This window comes from Bemisia tabaci, unplaced genomic scaffold (genome assembly GCF_918797505.1).
Source record: "Bemisia tabaci unplaced genomic scaffold, PGI_BMITA_v3".
Taxonomy (NCBI): domain Eukaryota; kingdom Metazoa; phylum Arthropoda; class Insecta; order Hemiptera; family Aleyrodidae; genus Bemisia; species Bemisia tabaci.
This window is the reverse complement of record NW_027311852.1, coordinates 1-20,000: the sequence shown is the minus strand read 5'-3', so window position 1 is coordinate 20,000 and position 20,000 is coordinate 1. Positions and strand designations below refer to the sequence as shown.

Below are 20,000 nucleotides of genomic sequence, written 5' to 3'. Positions count from 1 at the left end.
GGCTTCTTACTTTCAAGAGTTAGAGATTTAAAGAAAGTAAAAACGGTGCTGTTTAGAGTACTTACGAATAACTTCCACATGAAAATCTCGGATCTGAGTGCTAAGTTTATTAGTGGCACTGCACTGATAATGTCCTTCATGTCGAGAATGATTTGTCCGCGGAATGACTAGATTCTGCTTGAAAGGTTGCTCAAAGTAAACTCCAGGAAATGTGTACTCGGTGATGGGAGTGGCTTTACTCAAAAACTGCCATTGCACCTGAACAAAAAATTGTATCGTACGATCATCAGATTAATATACTGACACAGAATTTGAGGATCTCATGAATTCATAGTTTTTGAAATTTTACAGCTCATGACAGTGTCCGACCATTTATACTTATCATTTCATACCAGTCTTTTTATGCTTTGTTTCTTTCGATTATGAGGTACAGAGTTTCAAAAACTGCAATTTACATTGGCGTTGATGGGGCCGATACCCAGTCTTCCCTGAATATCTCAATAAGACTAAATGGAGTTGGATATTATTTGACTCAATGACACTGATATAATAGGAATAGCATACTTTCTACCCATTATCTGTTGGATTAACTGTAGCAATGTTTGTGGGCGTGGCGGTAAGATAACAACATGTTACTATCAGAGGTAAAGAAACTAGGTAAGGGCAAAAACAAATTTTTTCTCACCTTGGGCTGAGGGTTCCCTCGGGCTGTACAACTTAAAACTAACTTCTCTCCTTCAATGACTGTGACATGTGGCTCATAAACTTCCTGCTCAAATGATGGGGCTGCCACAACATTCAGTCTAACTATTGCCGTATCTGATTCTAAATCGTTGTTCTCAACAAGGCAAGTGTAGTCTCCAGAATCTGAGATACGACTCTCCGGGATTCTTACAATTCTCTGGCGGTCCATGAGAGCAAAGTGTGCTTCATCTGCTCTCTCGTTATGAAGATTTACAAGCTCGGTGCCATCCTGACAAGACAGAAATTTTACTTAGTTTTAATGGTGTCTATGATATTTTGTCGAAAAAGGGCCAACAACATGAATGTAATTTTGCCGATTGTAGGATATTGTAGAAATACTTAGTCACTGTGACATTACTTGAGCTTAATGAAAAAGGTGTGTGGCCAATACGAATTTGAAAATTGTTTGTTTGAATCTTCCAATATGTTAAACAAACATTCTACAATTTCTAAAAACTTCTCTTTATGAACTTGCATGAAGCAATTGCCAGATTCCATTTGAAAAAAGAAAAATCTCTATCATACAATCTTCATTGTGATTAAAAAACTTTGAATACAATTAGTAGCAGACCAATAAAAATCACATTATAAAGTTCCTTTCCAGAATACTATGGCCAAATTTTTTGAGAGTGATTTTTGCCAAGTTAGGTTGCAAAATGGACGTGTTTTCGATAGAAAAACTCGAAAGTATCAGGATAAATGAATATCTAATAGTTTAGTTTGTCTTCGTCCTAATAAAGGGCACAGCGTTTCATTTTGATTAACTGATTTGAGTCTGAAACAAAGTAGATTAGAAATCCAAACTGATTTGTATCAAAATCATAACTGTGTTAACTGCCAATTCCAGACAGTTTTAACTTAATTTGGGTTGAACATTTTGACATGTCATTCATGCCAAAATGTTTTTAAAACACTCCTTGGTACAAATGGTAGTACCTACAAAAATCCTAATTTAACTTTTTGGAAACTAAGGTCCCTTTTACTGCGAATGGTTATAAATTTAGTAATGGGAGGAAAAAGTATCTTCAATGTTTGAGTTTGGTCTACTGTGAAATTGATGAATTGGCACAGTTTTTGCGGCATCTCTTTAATGTAACAATATCTGGTTAGCTGAACAGCATTATTAGGATGAGAATTCTCACCTTCAACCATTCTGGAGGAGACAATGAGGGAAGAGGGCATTCTAACAAAGCAACATCGGACTCGACCACTTCCACATTAACAACAGGAACATCGGGTTCTCCAGTAGGCAGATCCGGCACTAGATTGAGGCATTTAAAAATTAAAATTTGGCAGAAAACTTTAAGCGGACGATTGGAATAAAAACGGAAAAATCAAATGATGCGACAAGACAAGAGATATAAACGCGCGTAACAAGGTTTAGAAATTATCATCTTCGATTTATTTTGACATGGCTTGTCCAAAAAAATAGTTCACAAAAACCACCTAGTTAAAGCAAAGCCTACTCAAGACAGAGAACAAATCTTAATGGGAATAATTTCAAATCCATGGATTTACCACAGTTAAGATACGTAGAAAAATTCGATATTCTTGACTTTCAATCGAACTATATGGTGGTTTTTGGAGTTCAAATAGTTGTCCATCAAAAATGACGACTTGATACTCGGCAATAGCGATCTGACAAAGTTGAAGAAACAATTGAAATTTCAATTTAAGCTTACTTCTAAACAGTGATGGATTGACAATTCCTGATGGATACCTAGAAAATTGTCTTTCCCTTGTCCCTGCCTTTCCAAATTTTACCAGCCCCTTGCATTTTCTGTCTCCTTCACTTTTCCTGCTTCTCCCTGACTTTTTATTTTTTCAAATCAAAAGAAACGCAAAAATAAACATGGCACAAAGCGGATTGGCACAGGCTCAAAAATTTGAGGAAAAATTTGCTGAAAACTACGAGAGAGCTCTGCGAGATGCAAAAAGTCACAATCTTGCAACTCTTCTGACTTTTTCTTTTGTTAGGAATCCTTTATTTACACCAGATATATTCCTTTGAAATACTCTCTTTGATGATGCATGGAAATATTTCATGTTTTTGAAATACACTTCATCCCAAAACAGAATTCTTTTGAGGAGACAAGAAAGAGTCTTCATTAAATGGGATAAATGCCTTATACTGAGACTTAATTCCCTAGCAATTGTATACATTTTTACTAAAATACAGCAATACCTCAATTATCTGATAATTTTAGGAAAACTCTATCAGTTATCAAAAACGCCGAATAATCGAAAATGCATAACACCTCTAAAACCACATGAAAAATGTTTAGATGAAATGAAGAAAACAACTAATACAAAGAAAAAACAAGAAAAATAATGTATGAACGTGCCTCATTAGAGCATCAAATAAGTGATAGGCAGCTAATCAAGGTGTTGCTGTATTGAGATTCAACTTCTTCTACTATCATTTTTGGCTGGAAGATAGCTGTCTTGGTAGAATAAGCAAAATAAACATTATTTATGATGCTTACCGTTTACAGTGAGAGTGTATTCTCTTGTTGCAGATCCTGCTTTATTTTCAGCAATGCACTCATATGTTCCTCCCATTTTTGGAGTAACACTTCTCAAAATCAGGCTATTGTCAGCTAGGATAAATATTTCCTCTGAAAAGGTACATTGATCAATTTGAAACACCTGAGTTCTGTTCATAATCACTAGTTAAAAATACCTAAAAAATGAGCTGAAGTAATTATTGAGCCAATCTGTGGATGAGGAAATTCTCATAATCACTGTTTCATGAGACTCTTTTAGAATCTAAGATAATGACGATAAGAAGAAGTGCAAAAAGCGACGCATCAGAGGGATATCGCATATAAGGGATTAAGTGGCATACCTTAACATGTGCCCTGCTATGCTGGTTGTATTGACCAGCATTGAAGAGTTTGGCAAGCGCCAGGATGATCATTTTGTCACTTGCGTTGCTAGGCTGCTGTGAGGTCAGCGATCATTGGAGCTGCGTATATGCTAATGGCTCAGACCTAGCCTGACCTCAGCAGGAGAATGTACCATTGAACCATAGAGTACATAGAAACGTAGTGTGAATGGGGGAGCTGGGACCATGTCCTGGACGACGAGTTCTGAGCCTGGTGTGTGCCGCGGTTCGGTCACTTTTTCGATACATTTTCGATTCAAAATGGCGATGTAGCATACAGGTGATTCCCATCCTTTTTCTTTACATTGGATGGTCAGGCCCTCATATATCGCAAACAGTTGATTATGTGTCGAAAAAGTGACCTGGCGTGACACAGGAGTCCCAGAATTCAGGACCTGGAAAATGCTTAAAAGTGGTTCCACCTCTCCCACTCACATTACAACTCTATGTACTCTATGCATTGAATTTCTGTTTTTTTGTTTGTTCTAAGGAGGGGGAAAGCTATGGTGCTGCAAAAATATGTACCCAAACATTATGGCAGGCAACATGTTAGAGAATTTTGTAATTCTGACTAAAACTAGTTTCAGCGAATGCTGATCAAATATATTGAGAGGTAGAACTGATTTTGAGGCCTCATAATTCTTTGAAAGTCATTTGTATCATAAGTATCCGTATAATTTTTCAATCTTCAGCACCTCTTTCTTTAAAACACAAGAATATAAATCAACTCCTTCATTTGTACTACTTTTCGCTTATGGGCAAAAACTGTTTTTCAACCAGCCGAAGGTAAAATGTAAAATTTTCAGAGACAACTTGAAATAAACAATTGACGTTCTAAGGTTTCTAGTTGCTTTTTGTTATTCTTTGAGTAATTATCAACCGCTTCTTGGGATCACCTAGTTTGTTTTTACTCTTTATTTACTAAAAATAAGATTACCATCATGATATCCAGCAGAAAATGTTTTATTAAATCTTTTCCATTTGATGTCTGGATTGGGCGTTCCACTCGCAGTGCATGGTATCTTGTAATCTTCACCTTCTTGTAGTGTGATCATGTTTTCTTGAGTGTCCAAAATGGTAGGAATAGCTGATAAAGCAAACAAAAATTAGATCATGATTTTATGAGACAGAGAGGCTCACAAGGCACTAATTAAAATTGAAAGATGATTTGCAGTACGCATCAAAAAGTGTTTAGAGAGGGGAAAAAAGCCTGTTATGCTTTGATCTCTTTTGGAGAACAAGGATTTATCTGCCAAAAATCTTACTCTATAGGTAATATAAAATCATTAGAGTAACAGGTAAGCGTCTCGGGCATTATGTGTCACTATGTTACAAGTTCGTTATACATTATGTATCACTACTGAGTTAGTAGCCCCCTAGTTTAAGGATAACTACATATATGAATTATAAATTGCATGCCTAGTTGCAAAATTCTATGTACTTTTACGAGAAGATCTGAGATATTTTGAAGTTAAATGAGAACACATCTGCTGCCTCAAGGGTTATAAAAAGAGCCAATGTTACTGGCTTAACTGACCCATTGTTTAGAAAAGCGTAGAATTCTTCATAAGAATGAAGGTGAAGATCTCCCCACCGATAACTAAAGAGCAGACTCCTTTACTCCTCACAGAACATGGCTTCATTCTGCTTTGGAATTGGGGATGTAAAGTAGCTTGTGGGTAAAATTATACCTGAGACATCCAAAGCTACAGCTCTGCTTGCTGAACCAGCTGGATTAGTTACTGTGCACACGTAAGTGCCCTTGTCCTCTATTTGAGCCTGTAGCACACTCAATTCATCATCGAGTATTATACTGGAACAGCCAAAGAGTAAATTAAAATGAGGCTGTAAGGATTTAAACACTTTTTCTTAATCTTATCGTATTTTTTGAACTTTTGTATTGATAATAATAATAAAATGACAGTGGTTTTCCAGTACTTCTCAACACAAAAACAAGAAGAGATCAAAATACCAAGGAAGGACTCAAAAAGAGTACGACATTCCATTGGTTCACTTTTTTGAACTGCAAAATACAAAAGAATATAAGAGCTTCTATTATTTGAAGACCTACATTTCATTGCTCGTCGACAATAAATTGATGAGAAAAAGTGGTGAACTTAATTTTAGAATTTACACTCTTTCCATTAAATGCCTCTGAAAATCATTTCTTTCTGACACAAGAGTTAACAAAATCTAAATGATCACCAGTTTGTAGTTCCAAATACATAATTTCTATAAAAAGAAATCAAGCTAAATCTTATGCAAAATTAAAGGAATGGAACAGTTGAAAACCTCAACAAAATGGACATGATTCTTAATTCTTATATTTTTCATGAAACTTTATAAAGAGTTTTTTTTCTTACCGATAAAGAAGGTTTTATTTTAAGAGCTTCTGCACCCTTTGATATACAATTAGTACATATTTTACAATTTATTGGAGAGATATTTAGTTGTAAAAGTAGATGGTTCCTTGTTTCCAAAAAAAAAGAGCGTATCTCCGGTCCAAATTTGCAAAATCTACTTACGCACTTCTTTTCTTCACACAAAAATGACAGCGCAGTATCCGTCCCAAATTTTGCTGATTTCTGACACTAATCTATCAAAAAATCATGACATTTTCGATAGAAAATGTCCCATAGTTTCTGAGTAGAGAGAAAAATTGTGAAAGGAAATTTGACAATGTTGCAATATAACTACGTTCCTTTGCCTAGTGAATGATAAACTTTTCATTCAGGAGTACTTACAGTCTATTATCAGTGGTTAGAATATGTCCGTCTTTCTGCCAAGTAACAGTCCCTTTAGGCTCCGAAGTAACTCTACAGGGAAGCGTTACATTTTCTCCAATTAATACATGAAACCAAGACTGTAAATTTTCTTCAAATTTTGGTGGCTCTGAAAAATTATGCAAATTTTAGGAGTTAGAACAATAGATCTTGAAAACATTTTACATGATGAGTAAAGTAGGATGCAGGTATTATGCAGCATTATTAAACATAAAAAATAGGGTATTTCTTGAAAATTGAAACAGAGAATTTTTTGAGCAGCCATTTTATTCTGCCTATCAGATTGCAGATTGCAGATCTGCTTTCTGTGTGAAGCAAAATTCTTTTTGGAGAAAGGATAATACACATGTAAATATTTCTTCACAGGAGAAATGAAACGCAAATGACGATTACCGTAAGTTTGAAGTGTGAAAACTTTTTTGATAGAGCCGAGAGGATTGCTGGCCACACATACGTATGTTCCGCCATCAAACTTCCCTATTTGAGAAATGGTTAGACTACCATTATCCTGAAATTGGAAAGAGAAAGTGCGTTTAGTATGAAACGTTGCATTGAAAAGTTGTGTTGAAAATTGAAAGTTGTTGCACTTGCAGTGAACCTAAATGTACCCTTTCGTTCAGCATTTCATCGCCACATTGATAAAAACATTATTTCACAAAAGAGCATTCATATACTTGAAGTCAAAATGTTCTATTATCAATCAAGTATTATCATGTAAGGAATCTGATGTTGAACTCATTGAATAAATTAAAGCTGAAATTTTTGAATTAGTACATGTAAGTATTGCAAGTTGAAAAGAGACGGACTAGAGGAATTGCAATACTTGGGTAGGAGGTACTATTAACATTCCTCACGATTATTTCATGAAAATTTTTTTCGCTGATTCCTTACACACAGCAAAATGTTTCGTTTTGAATATTCTGTTTTCTTCACTGATTTTTCAGTTGATCTTCACAGAAGTTTTTCTTCACAGATTTTTCATTCACAAAACATTAAACAGTCAAAATAAATACTTTTCAGCACTTCTTCATAGAATTTTTCTGTTTGTTTTTGTTTTTTTTTTCTGTTTCTTTTTCTTTTTTAATCCCATTCTCTCCACAAACCTCTCTTTGCATCTCCTTAGAGACACTCTGAATCTTTTACCTATCCTATTTATAAAGAGCTGATGAAAAATGTGAGATTACTCTACATGTTGTTGAAAGCGTGAGTGCCCAATATTGACCGGAAGCTGGTTATGGTACCACAGAACTGATGGTTTTGGTTTCCCGCCAGTCAGAGAGCACGACAGGTAGGCCTTCTCTCCAGGTGCAATTTGCAAGATATTTTCATTTTTACTTGTCTCTTCAAACTTTGGAGCTTCTAGGGGAAGAAATAGGAGAGGAGGGTGAATATTGACTGTGAGAGGCATAATGTGCATCATGATGAAAAATAAGTTGTGAGAGGCAGTAAATTCAAACAGTAATTAGAAAGAGTTCAGGCATATTTTCTTTTATTTTCAACCTCAGAAAAATAGTTTAGGATTATTTTCAAGCGTTAAAAGTTTCTGATTTTTGCATTGTTAAATTGTAATTCTAAGTGCAGGAGAGTCAAATAAAATGTTAAGTTATTGGGTTAAGACCACTATTAACTTCCAATAAATCTTGTTTCAATAAAAGTACTTATGAGATGGCTCAAGTATTTTGGCATTCGAGGTTTCTGCATTGTTCCTGACACATAAACCAAAAATTCATCTGTGCCCCATTCTGAATTCATTTTTTTTTTATTTTTCCCTCCTGAATTAGACACCTGTTCTGGAATTGACAAGTTCTCCATTCCAAAAAGCTACCAAACTTACACTTTTGTGGGTTAAATATTTTGAAAAGAGGCCATGATATGTATTCTGATAATCACGAGAAAACACACACAGAAAGACATTCACAGAGAAAAGACAAATTGTTAATATTATATAATACTCATACCAGTTCCAGTGATTTTAAGAAGAAACTCAAGTGTTGTTTTGCCAAATATATTCTCTGCTTCACATGTATAAAGGCCTTCATCCTCTAAAGATGTTTCTGAAAAGGAAAATTATAAAGGAGATAAATATTTCCTGAAAATTATTCCCAAAAATTCTAGCCAGTATAATTTTGACACCATAACATCTAACAACATGTCAATATAGCTTTCCTTACAGGACAAAAATGTTCAACAAAAAAGAGTTGTGACGAACGTGGAACAAAAAGGATGTTTCTCAAAAATCAGGGAGAATTTTGACAGGCTGTTCCTTAAAATGTACGAGTAGCGTTAATTTTCGCATCACTTTAAATTTTTAGTAATTCTTCAGATAGTTGGGTCAAACAAATTTGGTAGTATTCTCAGAGGATCTTCAAGAACTTTGAGGAAAAAATATATTGCATCTCTTAACATTCGGAGCTGCTGGGAGAGAAAGTGATGTTCTTTAATGAAATAGATTAGACAATTTCTTACACAAAATTTGCTGCAGTAAAGTATTCTAGGAGGGAATTAAAAAAACCTCTACAGAGGCAGCGTTGAACATTTAATTTACAGCAGTATTTCGTCATGTATAAATAATTTTGGTTCAAAATGAGGAAAACAGTGTTTAGAACCATTTTTTGCATTATTCTGATAACCTGTTCAATATCAGAGAGTATGAAAGGTTAGAGGCCTGACTCAATGCTAAGTAATTGAAACAGAAGCGCTCGCTGGCAACGTACGCAACTACTATTTTCTACAGTTTTCCAGTTACTGGCGGCGGGTATATTGCTGCTGGACCACCTTCATGTAGGCAATTTTTCATACATCGTCTTTCTGCGACTCTCGCTTGGCCAATCAGTGCAGTAGTATGAGAATCCCGCTCGCCACGCACTCTCGCGCCAACGTACGGAACTTCTTGCTGACGGCTCAACCTTTGTTTCAATTTTTGCCTATCCAGTCGGGCCTCTAACCTTCCATACTCTCTGTTCAATATTGAAATGAAATATTTTCACATCTATGAAAAGATACTTGGATTCAATGACAAGTTCCTTACTTACAATCTGAAGCTCAATATTTGTAGACTGGAAGTTTTTTTTACTATAAACTTACCAATGATTTTGAGGACCACTGAATCGTTGGAGATTTGAAACCGTTTTGATTCCAAGAAAGACATGTTTCCATCGCGATTCCAAATGATGGAGGGAACTGGGAGACCATTGACAGCGCAGTGAAATTCAACATCATCACCCAAATTGACAGCGGAAATTGTATTATCAATGTGATTTTCAATTGTATTTGGTGGAACCCCCACTTCGAGGATAGTAGAGTCTGAATGTGAACTCTCACTGTTTTGACCTCGACATGTGTACTGACCAGAATCAGACAACTTTACGGACAGTATGCTCAGGTCGTCTTTAATGCGGATCTAGATGTAAAAAGCAACAAAGCAGAATCAATTTATCATTAATAACTGTCACAGCAGTAATTCATCCCAGGGTTTGGTAAACATCTTTGCATTCTACCCAGCGCATTGATTTAATAAGAAATTTGGACAAACTCAGTGTTTCAGGCAAAAATAAAGATAAAAGCTCCTGTTTAGGTATCTCATAGAGATAAAATATTGCGAAATCTTGAGAAACAAAAGGAGGTTTAAGGTATGGAAAAAGAAAAGATTTGGCTGAATCATAAATTGTGTGCAAAGTTTTGTTGTCTAACATTTCTATAGCTGAATTATCCTTGGTTCTTCCGTTATAACAATATTTTTCAACTGGTGACTCACAGAAAATACAAATTCAGCAAAAAATACAAATTGAGATTATTACTTACAATATTGGAATTTATTTCAATCAACTGCCCATCTTTCAACCACGATACCGCAGGTTGGGGAAGTCCTGAAACTTGACACTTGAAACGCACAAAGTCTCCTTCTTTGACAAACTGATAGCTCTTCTCAACCTGAACGACAGGGGCTTCAACGTACTCAACAAAAGCTTGACTGGTAACTAGAAAAACAAGATAAAAAGTGTCAGCTTGAGAGGATTTTACAATTTTCACAAGTAGAAAATTGGACGACTGATTGTCAGAATGGGTTAATTGCATACACCATAAAGTTATGTAATAGTAGAAACACCAAAGTTACTATGTGCAGTAGTAGCGGAGATATATTTCTCATCAGAAAAGTGGAGCATGACAGTATGCATAATGGTTTTCAGAGGATGATACCTCCTTCAGTATTAAATTCAAAAATTTAGTGCTGAGGCAGATCTAATTATTTATTTTAATAAAATAAATCTCTGTCACTGAAATACAATGCTGTCACATGCATGACTGAGCACTCTATGACCAAATGTTTTCAATTCTAGGGTGTGAAAGTAGGCTGAAGCTTACAATTCATAAGGATACTGTGTTACGATGTTCCCCTCGTCACCTATCTTCAAAGTCCTAATCTCCGAATAGGCACCTGCAAGTCCGTATCACTCCACCATGCTTATGAACTTCTCAAGATAGAGAAAGCATTTCCCCACATACTTTTGGTCCCTACGCTATCCGCTTGAATACAGAGAGAGCCCGCACAATGCAAAAATATCCGTACGCCTGTGTTATAATGAAACATAAAGGGCCTGTTCATTTCATACCTTTGCATCAAGCATGTGGCTTTGGTTGCATAGAAGTACTTTAATCAAGCATTTTCAATCTCATTTTAACTATGGTTCGTAGGGTCAAAGTATTTACACTGACATTTCTAACTTGTTGAAACATTTCTCCTAATACAGATTATATAATGGGATGGTATTTCTTGAATGGACAACCAACAAATTTTATGTTTTGTGCATAAAAATAAGAAAGATAAGAAGAAAAAACATACTAATGTTGACATCATTTACAGCATGGCATGTGTAAAAACCAGCGTCTGAAAAATGAACATTGCTAACGCTTAAAGTTGAGGAAGTTTCTGTCTTCTTGAGTTGATATTTGCCTTGTAAGCCCTAGAAAAAATAAGCGATTTGTAATGAATATTTTGAAGGACAAAATGTAAAAAAATCAACGAAAGCTTTCTTTTTCCTTAATCTGTGTCATTTCCTGTTGCGTACCTATGTTTGAGGCTTCTTGCATTGATTTTTCATAAAGAACATAATAGAGAACACAAAAAAAACCTGAAAAAAGAAAGCCATGAATTCGAATTTGAAACACTTATAAACAAAAAGATGTTCGCCGAAATGAATGTTCGTAAATTTTTGAAGTCGACCTTTTCCAGAAAGCCTCAAAGATGTGTTCTTCACACTGAAAGGAGAATGTAAAGTACACTGCAGTCAATATTATTTTGGTAATTTGTTCTTATAGCATCAATAACATATATTCTTTCATACAAAGCAATAGATTTGCACATATGGTCATTAAAAAAATATTGTTCGAAAACATAACAAGAATTATACAATTCATCACTAGCTCTCTAATGCCCTTAATTTTCATTTTTTGATCATACTCATCCATACTAGAGATTCACCTGACCGATTTTCATACTTTTTTGGCTTCAAACAGGTAATATATATTTTTTATATGAATCTGTTGCCTTAAAATTCTTGAATTATATTCCAAGTTCTTTTAGGTCTGAAGTAACCCACTTAGGGCGCAGAGCATCTGTTGTGGATTGCGACCAGTGAGGAAAGGGGGCCCTATATACACACTATTTAAAAAAGTATAACAACTGAAAACTTACATCACTTAAGGGTAAGTCATCTTTCCTCCAAAGGAGTTTTGGTTTGGGAGTTCCTCTCAAGACAGTGCATGTCAAGATAACAGATCCATTTTTGGTAACTTTCATTGATGAGGGCTCAATGCTAATTTTTGGCTCTTCTTTGACAGACAAGTATAATTTTCCCATTCCAGAGCCCGCTGCTCTTTAACAAAAAAAGCATTCTTTATCAAATCAGACAGAAATATTATAAAGGCACTGTTTTGAAGGACATTTAAAATTTTTTTGAACCATTTCATTGAAGATGGATCATAATGAATTTGTTCAGTACTTTTTAACGTTGCATTTTTAAAAATGTAGACAGTGTATTTGGTGCACTGGAATGTTTTTTATTTCACTAATTCACGAAAAACAACTCCGAAGATGCATATTTTGGGCTCCCTTTCAAACGCGCGTTGCCCAGAAAGCTAAGATGGTGTCCAGAAATCTCCCTAATGCTGCAATCACTTATTCCTGACAATGTAGCCTCAATATAATTACTTACAATATGAAATCATTGCCAATCCCAATAGGGTTTCTTTCTTCCAATTGGTGCCAGCATGCTACAAAAAGATTCAAGAGACACAAGAAAAAGAGAAGTATTGTATTATTTGTTTACTGATAAATTTGGCATTTCAATACTTGTGTGTAATGTGAGGGAACATAAATTTTTCAGAAATCAAAAATTGATAGAGGCTTGTCAAGTACCGTTTTTCCTCTTTCCTTAAATTCATGAAAGTGGTGCCAAAGTCATCAAAATTTTTTCAGTGGTTAAATTGGACCAAAATTATTTTTGAAGCATATGAAAAAAACTACGATAGCCGATAGTAAGATGAAATGTGAAATTCAATCCATCTGAATGGTTAAATTGGTTAATGGTCTAACACAGAATTCAGGCAAGAATCTATCATTTTCAAATTTGCCTACTCCTTATAGGCTGGAATTCATGCTCATTTTCTCTGGAGATGGTAAGGGGCCATTGATATTTTTGCCTCTAATTGAGACTTGAAGGAATAAGATCAATAACTTTTCCTCACAAATTTCGCTGTGTTTCTTACCTCAAAAAGGGAATTTCGGGACTTTATTCTTCTTTTAAATCACACACTTACCGCTATTTTGAGCAATACACTGATACCATCCAGCATCACTTTCAAGCGTTGGATTTATGATCAGCTGATTTTGACTCCCGAGTGAAAATCTATTGTCAGGTTTCAATTCTTTCCAATGTCGTGTTTCTCCTGGAGAATAAAAATAAATATCATTTTGAGGAGACTTGATACAGACTTACTTAAAAATCGACAATTAAAAATTGATCTTTAACCTCAATAAGTTAATTGAAATTTTTCATTGATGCTCTATAATTATTTATAGGTAAATCAAAAGCTCCTTATTCTATTTTTTTTAAAATGTAGAATCTCTTCTTTCATGTCGTCGTTTCCCAGACGGAAGAACGTGACTTTATTTCAATTTTGCAACATTGCCACCCCAAAAATATGTTTGACATGGGAACTACTGGGCATTTCTGATTAAAAATTTTAATGATTTGTCTTAGGACTGTATACGAACTAGATCAGCAAAATTTGGGACAACCTAGGAAGCCTAGGAATGGAAAACTTGGGGTTCCTTCATCAGGGAAAGGACGAAATGAACTTTCTATGTAAATATACTTGCTAAAAGGCAATTATTGTTTTTATATAAAATAGAGCTTTCGAGAACCAATAAAATAATTTGACAGTAAAACTAAGTGCTTATTCTACTTTGTTTGGAGATCTTAGAGTAGATTTCATGAATAGTTTTTGATATTTTGGGTTGAGATGACAAAAATTCTCTGCCGCAGTTTCTTTTGAAGCAAATTCTGAGAAAATAATTTGTCTTACCTGTTATTCCTTGAAACCAAGTTACATTGTAAGTCATGGAAGATTCAACTTTACACTCTAAAATAGAAGGCTGATCTGGGGTACCAATTACATGATCTGTAGTTCTAATAAAAGGAGGGTTTCCTAGAAAAAAAGTTTTAAACGGATTACTTAAAACAGATTTGTCTTTTATCAGTTTTAATCTATAGAAGTTTGTACCTACTTCGATATCAAATTTTCAGAAAATATTCTTGAGAGAACAAAAAAGACTTTAATTCACAAAATTCTGTGCACAAATGATGATTAATTTACCTTTCAAACTGTAATATCGGACTGAATCTCTGCCACAAAGCAAACTGAGATAAGGGGTCTAGTGCTAGAGGCGGAAAATGCGTACCTCAATTGCAAGGTTTGAAAATCTTTGAGTATGTTTTAATTTTTCAATGAAAACTGATTCCAATGTTTCCATGCAATATCGTGTGATTTCATTAAAATGAGAGGAGGAAACTCATAGAAAATGTCAACGGAGACAATTGGCTCATTTTCCTTTAAAAAAATGAAACACACTCGGAGATTCACAACAGGGCAATCTGAAAAATGTATGTTTTTACTCCAATCATCAGCATTCTCTCAAGACACTTTAGAATTTAATTTAAAACTATGTGTAGACTCACTTGCATGCAAGGATATGATAAAACCAAAGTTGAGCCACTGATGATGGACAATACAGTCCAAAATCCATCTGCCCCTACCGTACCTCAGCGTGCAGTTGAGTTACACAGTTTTAAATTGAATTCTCTCCTTGGTCCTGGTTAGTGCAGTCCAAACTGATGCAGTTTCATAGAATCAGGAGTGGAAACTACATATCAATTACGGAATTTAGGGGATAGAACTTTCATTAATGAAGCATATAAATTCATACCTGTTACGAAGAGATGAATCCTCTCCATTGCATAGCCAGCTGCATTTTTGGCTTGACATGCGTAAGTGCCTTCATCCTCACTTTTGAGATCGCTCACCTTCCATTCAGCTACTGCAGTCTGTCTGAGAAGTAAAATATTGAGAATCATCAACATTAATTTTGAAAAAAAGGACCATGGTTAGAAAATGTATGTGAGAATTAAAGCAAAACTGAAAAATGACCTTTTAGAATATCCTACTGGGCTTATGCAGGTGCAATTGCTCCACAGATGAGCGGGTAGATCTCCTGAGCTGCTCCTGAGGCAGAATAAAACTCTTTGTTAACCAGGAGTGCAAGTAATTCATCTCTGCTATAAGTACCTTTGTTCAAGCTAAGTACTTCAAGCAACAACATTTGATAACTCACATAACACACAACATTTTATTTGATTTTCACTGCATAAATTTCCACTCTTGCTTACTATTTTACACTCCTGTTCTGTACCTACTTTCCGCAGTATTATATTGGTATGTTCAGTTTTTAACAAACAAAGCCTCTCAATTTTCTAAGAACTAATCAGCACTCATAGGAACGCTGACTACCTAGGTCCTTAAATCTCACAACAAGTAATTTCAGGTTCTGGTCGCAAGTATCAGAGATCAGAAGAGAGTTAATGATTTTGTGTCCTAAGAGTGCTGAGAAGTTTAAACTTAATTCAATAAGACAACCAGTGCTGCAGAAACTGGAAACTTACGGATACTGTATATTTCGTCCTACAGCCTTATTGTCCTTGAACCAACGCACAGAAAATGGGACTAGAGACTCAACATAACACTGGAGAGAGATGTCTTGATGAATCAGGCCGGTGTAATTTGTGGTCGGCTGAATTTCTGGAATTGCTAGAATATAAACACAAGTACACATGAATTAGGGTAGAAATAGGTAGACACATTTATTGGATCAAAGAACGGAGGGGTATAAAATTGACTTGAGCTCACGGGAAAAAAAATCACTCAATGATTTTTTATTAATTCGCATAATTTTTATGATTAAATGAAACAATTGCCATGAATATTCTTATGACTTGGACCAAGTTTCTTATAGGGTTGAAGGCGCCCAGTCACAATATGGGAGATTGTTAAAAGTGAGATCATGATCATATGTTTTTCAAAAAGAGATCAGACTAAAGATCCCAGAAGTCCAAAAATTCCTGAGACAGAAAAATAACCTACATCATTTCATCATGCCTCTTGTATGATGTTTGGGTGTTGTCATCATGTACAACACCCAAATAATATCATAATTTTCGAAGAAACTTGTGACTTTAACACTGTTATGAGCTGACCTTCCTATTTTTGATAGCAAGCATCATGCTCGTGTGCAATCATACTCCAGGCAATCATGGTAGCAAGATCGAAGCTTCTGCCCCTCTCTTGCCACGTTGAACCTTCTCTTGGTTTTGGTAAAATTTGTTCTTCAATAAAATAAATTCAGTATGTATTGCATACAAAGGTATTGCATACAAAAGGTATTCAAAATATGAATATTCTACCTGGTAATTGGGGACTTATAGCAGTTGGTGTTATTCTTTTCAGTGGTGTACCATCTTTGCTGAAACCATTGATCTGAAAATGAATAAAACTAATGTGAAAAAAAGCAATCTTAAAAGTTGACACATAAACCAATATTTCAATTTGTAATTGCAATTTAATTTACCGATCTTACTTACAATACACTATAAATGCCTATATCTTGTTCAAGAGTGAATTTTGGACTTTTTAAACAAACTAGACATATTCTGAGTAAAATTTAGACAAAAAGATATGTAGTGCTTTACTCCTAGGTAAGTCTAATGGTCACTTCAAAGACAACAGGACTCAACTATAAAATAATATTTCAGTCGATAGTGTCATTGATTCTGGAATTGAATCCAAAAATTTTTTTTGAGCCAAATCAGGATTTCAAGCTTTGAGTTCGATATTTTTGCTATCGTTTTAAATAATCTTTTAAACTTAGAATAACATTTTGTCTCCCGCCTAGAAACCAACATGCTATAATTGGACCCTGAGTAACAAGAATCACCATGCATCACCTTAAATAATAGACTTTGATCTTATTTCTTGAAGATATGCTAAGAACATTACTTTAACCAAAAATGGACTAAAACCTTCACCCCAATGTTTAAAAATATGTAATTAAATTTTTTTTTCCTCAAGGAAAGCTAATGAAAATGCTCCCTTGTAATTTTGTGTCATTTTTGGAATGAGTGAGGAGAATTCAGAGAAATTCTAATGGAGACTGTTTGTTAGTTTTCCTTTTTTTTTTAAAAAAAAAAAAAAAAAAAAGCATAATGACGGTGTAAGTCGGCAATCACATAACTCGTTTGTGGTGTTTAAAAATCTCCGCCTCCATGTTATTTTTTTAAAGGAGAACAAATTGACATCATTCCTTGAAGTTTTTGTAGAATTTTCTTGGCACAGAGAAGAAAAATCATGGCAGCTTTAAAGAATTGTTGTCGAGTAGTTTTCCGTTGAAAAAATAAAGTATGTCAGAAAGTCTGCGACGTCGCAAAGCGAGTTATGTGATTGCCGACTTACACCATCGATAAGCAGATACTTGCAATGTTGCAAACAGAAAAATGCAGTTTTCGACACCAGTTACTGATATGATACTTACACTGACATAAAAGTAGTCCCCATTGGGAGTAAAAGGCTCACTGCTGTACACACCTTTCTTTGGTGTCAAGGGCTCAAGGGTTACATTTTGTAAAATTTCACCTTTGACATTCAAGAAACACACCATTGTCAAATTTTGAATATTCTTCGGCTCAGTTTGAATCAGAATTGAATTTTCAGCACCTGAAAAGAGGAATAATAAAAAACGGTCATCTCATGAATAACAATTTCTAGAGAAACAAAAAAGAAGACTTAACAATTGAAAAGACAAAGCATAACTCATGTGCAACTTGAAAACAACATGATTAAGTACTTATGACACTCAGTAGTGATTTCATTGATTTCGACCGTTCACTATTTCACCATTTCGATGGTGGAATGATGAGCATTTTACAAGGTTTGAATGGTGCAGCATCAAAAAATATGTTATCTAATTAGAAGTGGTTCTAATATTCATTCATTTTACCACAGATTGAACGCTTTCTTTTCTTTTCTATTCAATGCTTTTCTTCACAGATATGGACAAATGAAATTTTAGAAATTCGTCAAAACGCGTACTTAGATTTGACGGCGTCCAATGGTACGACTGCAACGCCATATTGAAAACTTGTTTACTTTCTGTTCTGAGAATGGGTCTTGTCAATTTCATATCATTTTTTTGTGTACTCAGTTATATATTGTTCGTTATTTTGAGTTTTATTCATTTTTTAAATTCATCTGATGGCTTTATAAAGCTACCAGATCTGCCAGAATCTCTTCGAAGGTCATTTTGAGCTGCGCAGCAAAGACGGTACGACTTGCGACATCACCCGATGGCCTATATTCTCAGCGCTGCCACTTGAACCGTACCCTGTTTGTCTACTGTGGTAGGGTGTACCTTGACTCTTAAATTACTTGGTTTGGGCAGTAACGATTGGCAGTCAGGGAAGTCGTGGGATTTAAAGGAGTGAATTTTAAGATACAGCAATATTTTGGGATTGAAAAAAACCATATATACAGCAAAAAGAAGCAGCTATGAATAATTGAACGCACTACTCACAGCAGAATGCCTATTAGATCAAGAGGCATATACTTGGTCCATTAGAAGGATCATCTTCGCTGACAACTCTGCGAACTAATAACAAATTATTGGTATTCGTGCGCTCCTTATTTTTCATCCAAAACCTCTTGAGTAGGGAAGATGATAAGGGAGGCTCACAGACAAACTTCCAGTAAGTGTGAATGGCACAAACTGCGCAAGAGAGTTTAAAACCATACTTGTGACTTTCAAAGGAACCATTTCACCTCTTTGGTGGCAACCAACGGGACACCTTGGCGAATTCTAATGAGAAATAACTGTGTAGATAGTTGTTCCTACTCATACGCAGAAAAATCTTGAGAAAAAGAACAGCTACTTGAAAGGAAATAGAAATAACACTTGCACACATGCTACCAAGCACGATTGTAAACAAATGGAACCGGAAGTGAAGTTAGGTTATGCGATGACGCAATCTATTCCGTCACTGGAAAGGGCATAAAAGCGGGAGAATCGAACTTGCGGTCACTGACTCCCATTCATGTTTTCGACCTGGTGCCGGTCAAAGGTGCCGGTGCACCATCTCCTGTTTTTGCCTATCCGTTGAAATGAAGGCGAACCGCGTTTTCATGCCTTGGAATCACGTTCTGTGCTCTGCTCTGTGGCACCGAGCTATCTTCGCCTTCAATTCGACGGTTAGGCAGAAACAACTCCTTCGCAATTGCAATTTTCGTAATTTGACAGCATCAGACTTGCAATTAGCTCATTTAAACACACGTAAAATCATGAATGTAAATCTCGACTATAAACCTTGCGAATGACTTTTGCACCATGGTGAGGGAATATTCGCAATGTTGTGAACAGGTACCTTTCAGGGGTCGATGACTAGTTTCGATGAGGGTTTTGGCAGGCCTCACGGAGAAACCATAAGAGAAATCAATGTTGCTGAGGCCTGTAGAGCGGATGGTGTACTGCGCATCACTTTTGACGTTCACCCTCCATATTCCTGGATCCGGTTGCTACGAGAGAAAAAAAATATCTTATATTAATAGAAGATTCTATCTGAAGACAAAACATAATTTTTCTGCGTAAAATCGTTCCACAAGAAAACGGAATTTAGCCTACCTACATTGGCAAATTAAGCAAGAAAATACGAGAAAAATCCAGGTCTTCATACTAACGTGCTAAGGAAAAACGCCGTATGAACCTTCAGGCGTTGCCAAATTTCCTTTGATAAAACATGGATTTTCTGGTAAACTTATGAATATTTTCTTTTCAACTTTTTTGATAATTTTGTTCACAATTTCATCTAAAGTTCCTAAAATTGCAAGGAAAAATATTCAGAACATTCCTCAAAAATAAACATTTTATCGCAGGAAATTTGGCAGCTCTCGAATGTTCATATGGCGTTCTTCCTTAGCACGGCAGTATA

At 35.4% G+C, this 20,000-nt stretch overlaps 1 protein-coding gene across 1 annotated transcript; it reads right to left on the bottom strand.

Annotated features, from left to right (window-relative positions):
* Positions 1-65: 65 nt before the first annotated feature.
* On the bottom strand, positions 66-19,587 carry LOC109032496 (hemicentin-1; the record flags this gene model as incomplete). Its single annotated transcript, XM_072306036.1, is given in 21 exon segments — positions 66-258; positions 686-973; positions 1,887-2,005; positions 3,231-3,362; positions 4,569-4,718; positions 5,323-5,444; positions 6,376-6,523; positions 6,808-6,922; positions 7,604-7,773; positions 8,373-8,468; positions 9,499-9,814; positions 10,216-10,391; positions 11,255-11,375; positions 12,107-12,282; positions 13,231-13,359; positions 13,999-14,121; positions 14,900-15,021; positions 15,633-15,777; positions 16,431-16,503; positions 17,555-17,736; positions 19,437-19,587. Coding segments are annotated over 21 exon segments (3,247 nt in total), but the record flags the coding sequence as incomplete, so codon positions are not given.
* Between the last annotated feature and the right edge of the window lie 413 nt (positions 19,588-20,000).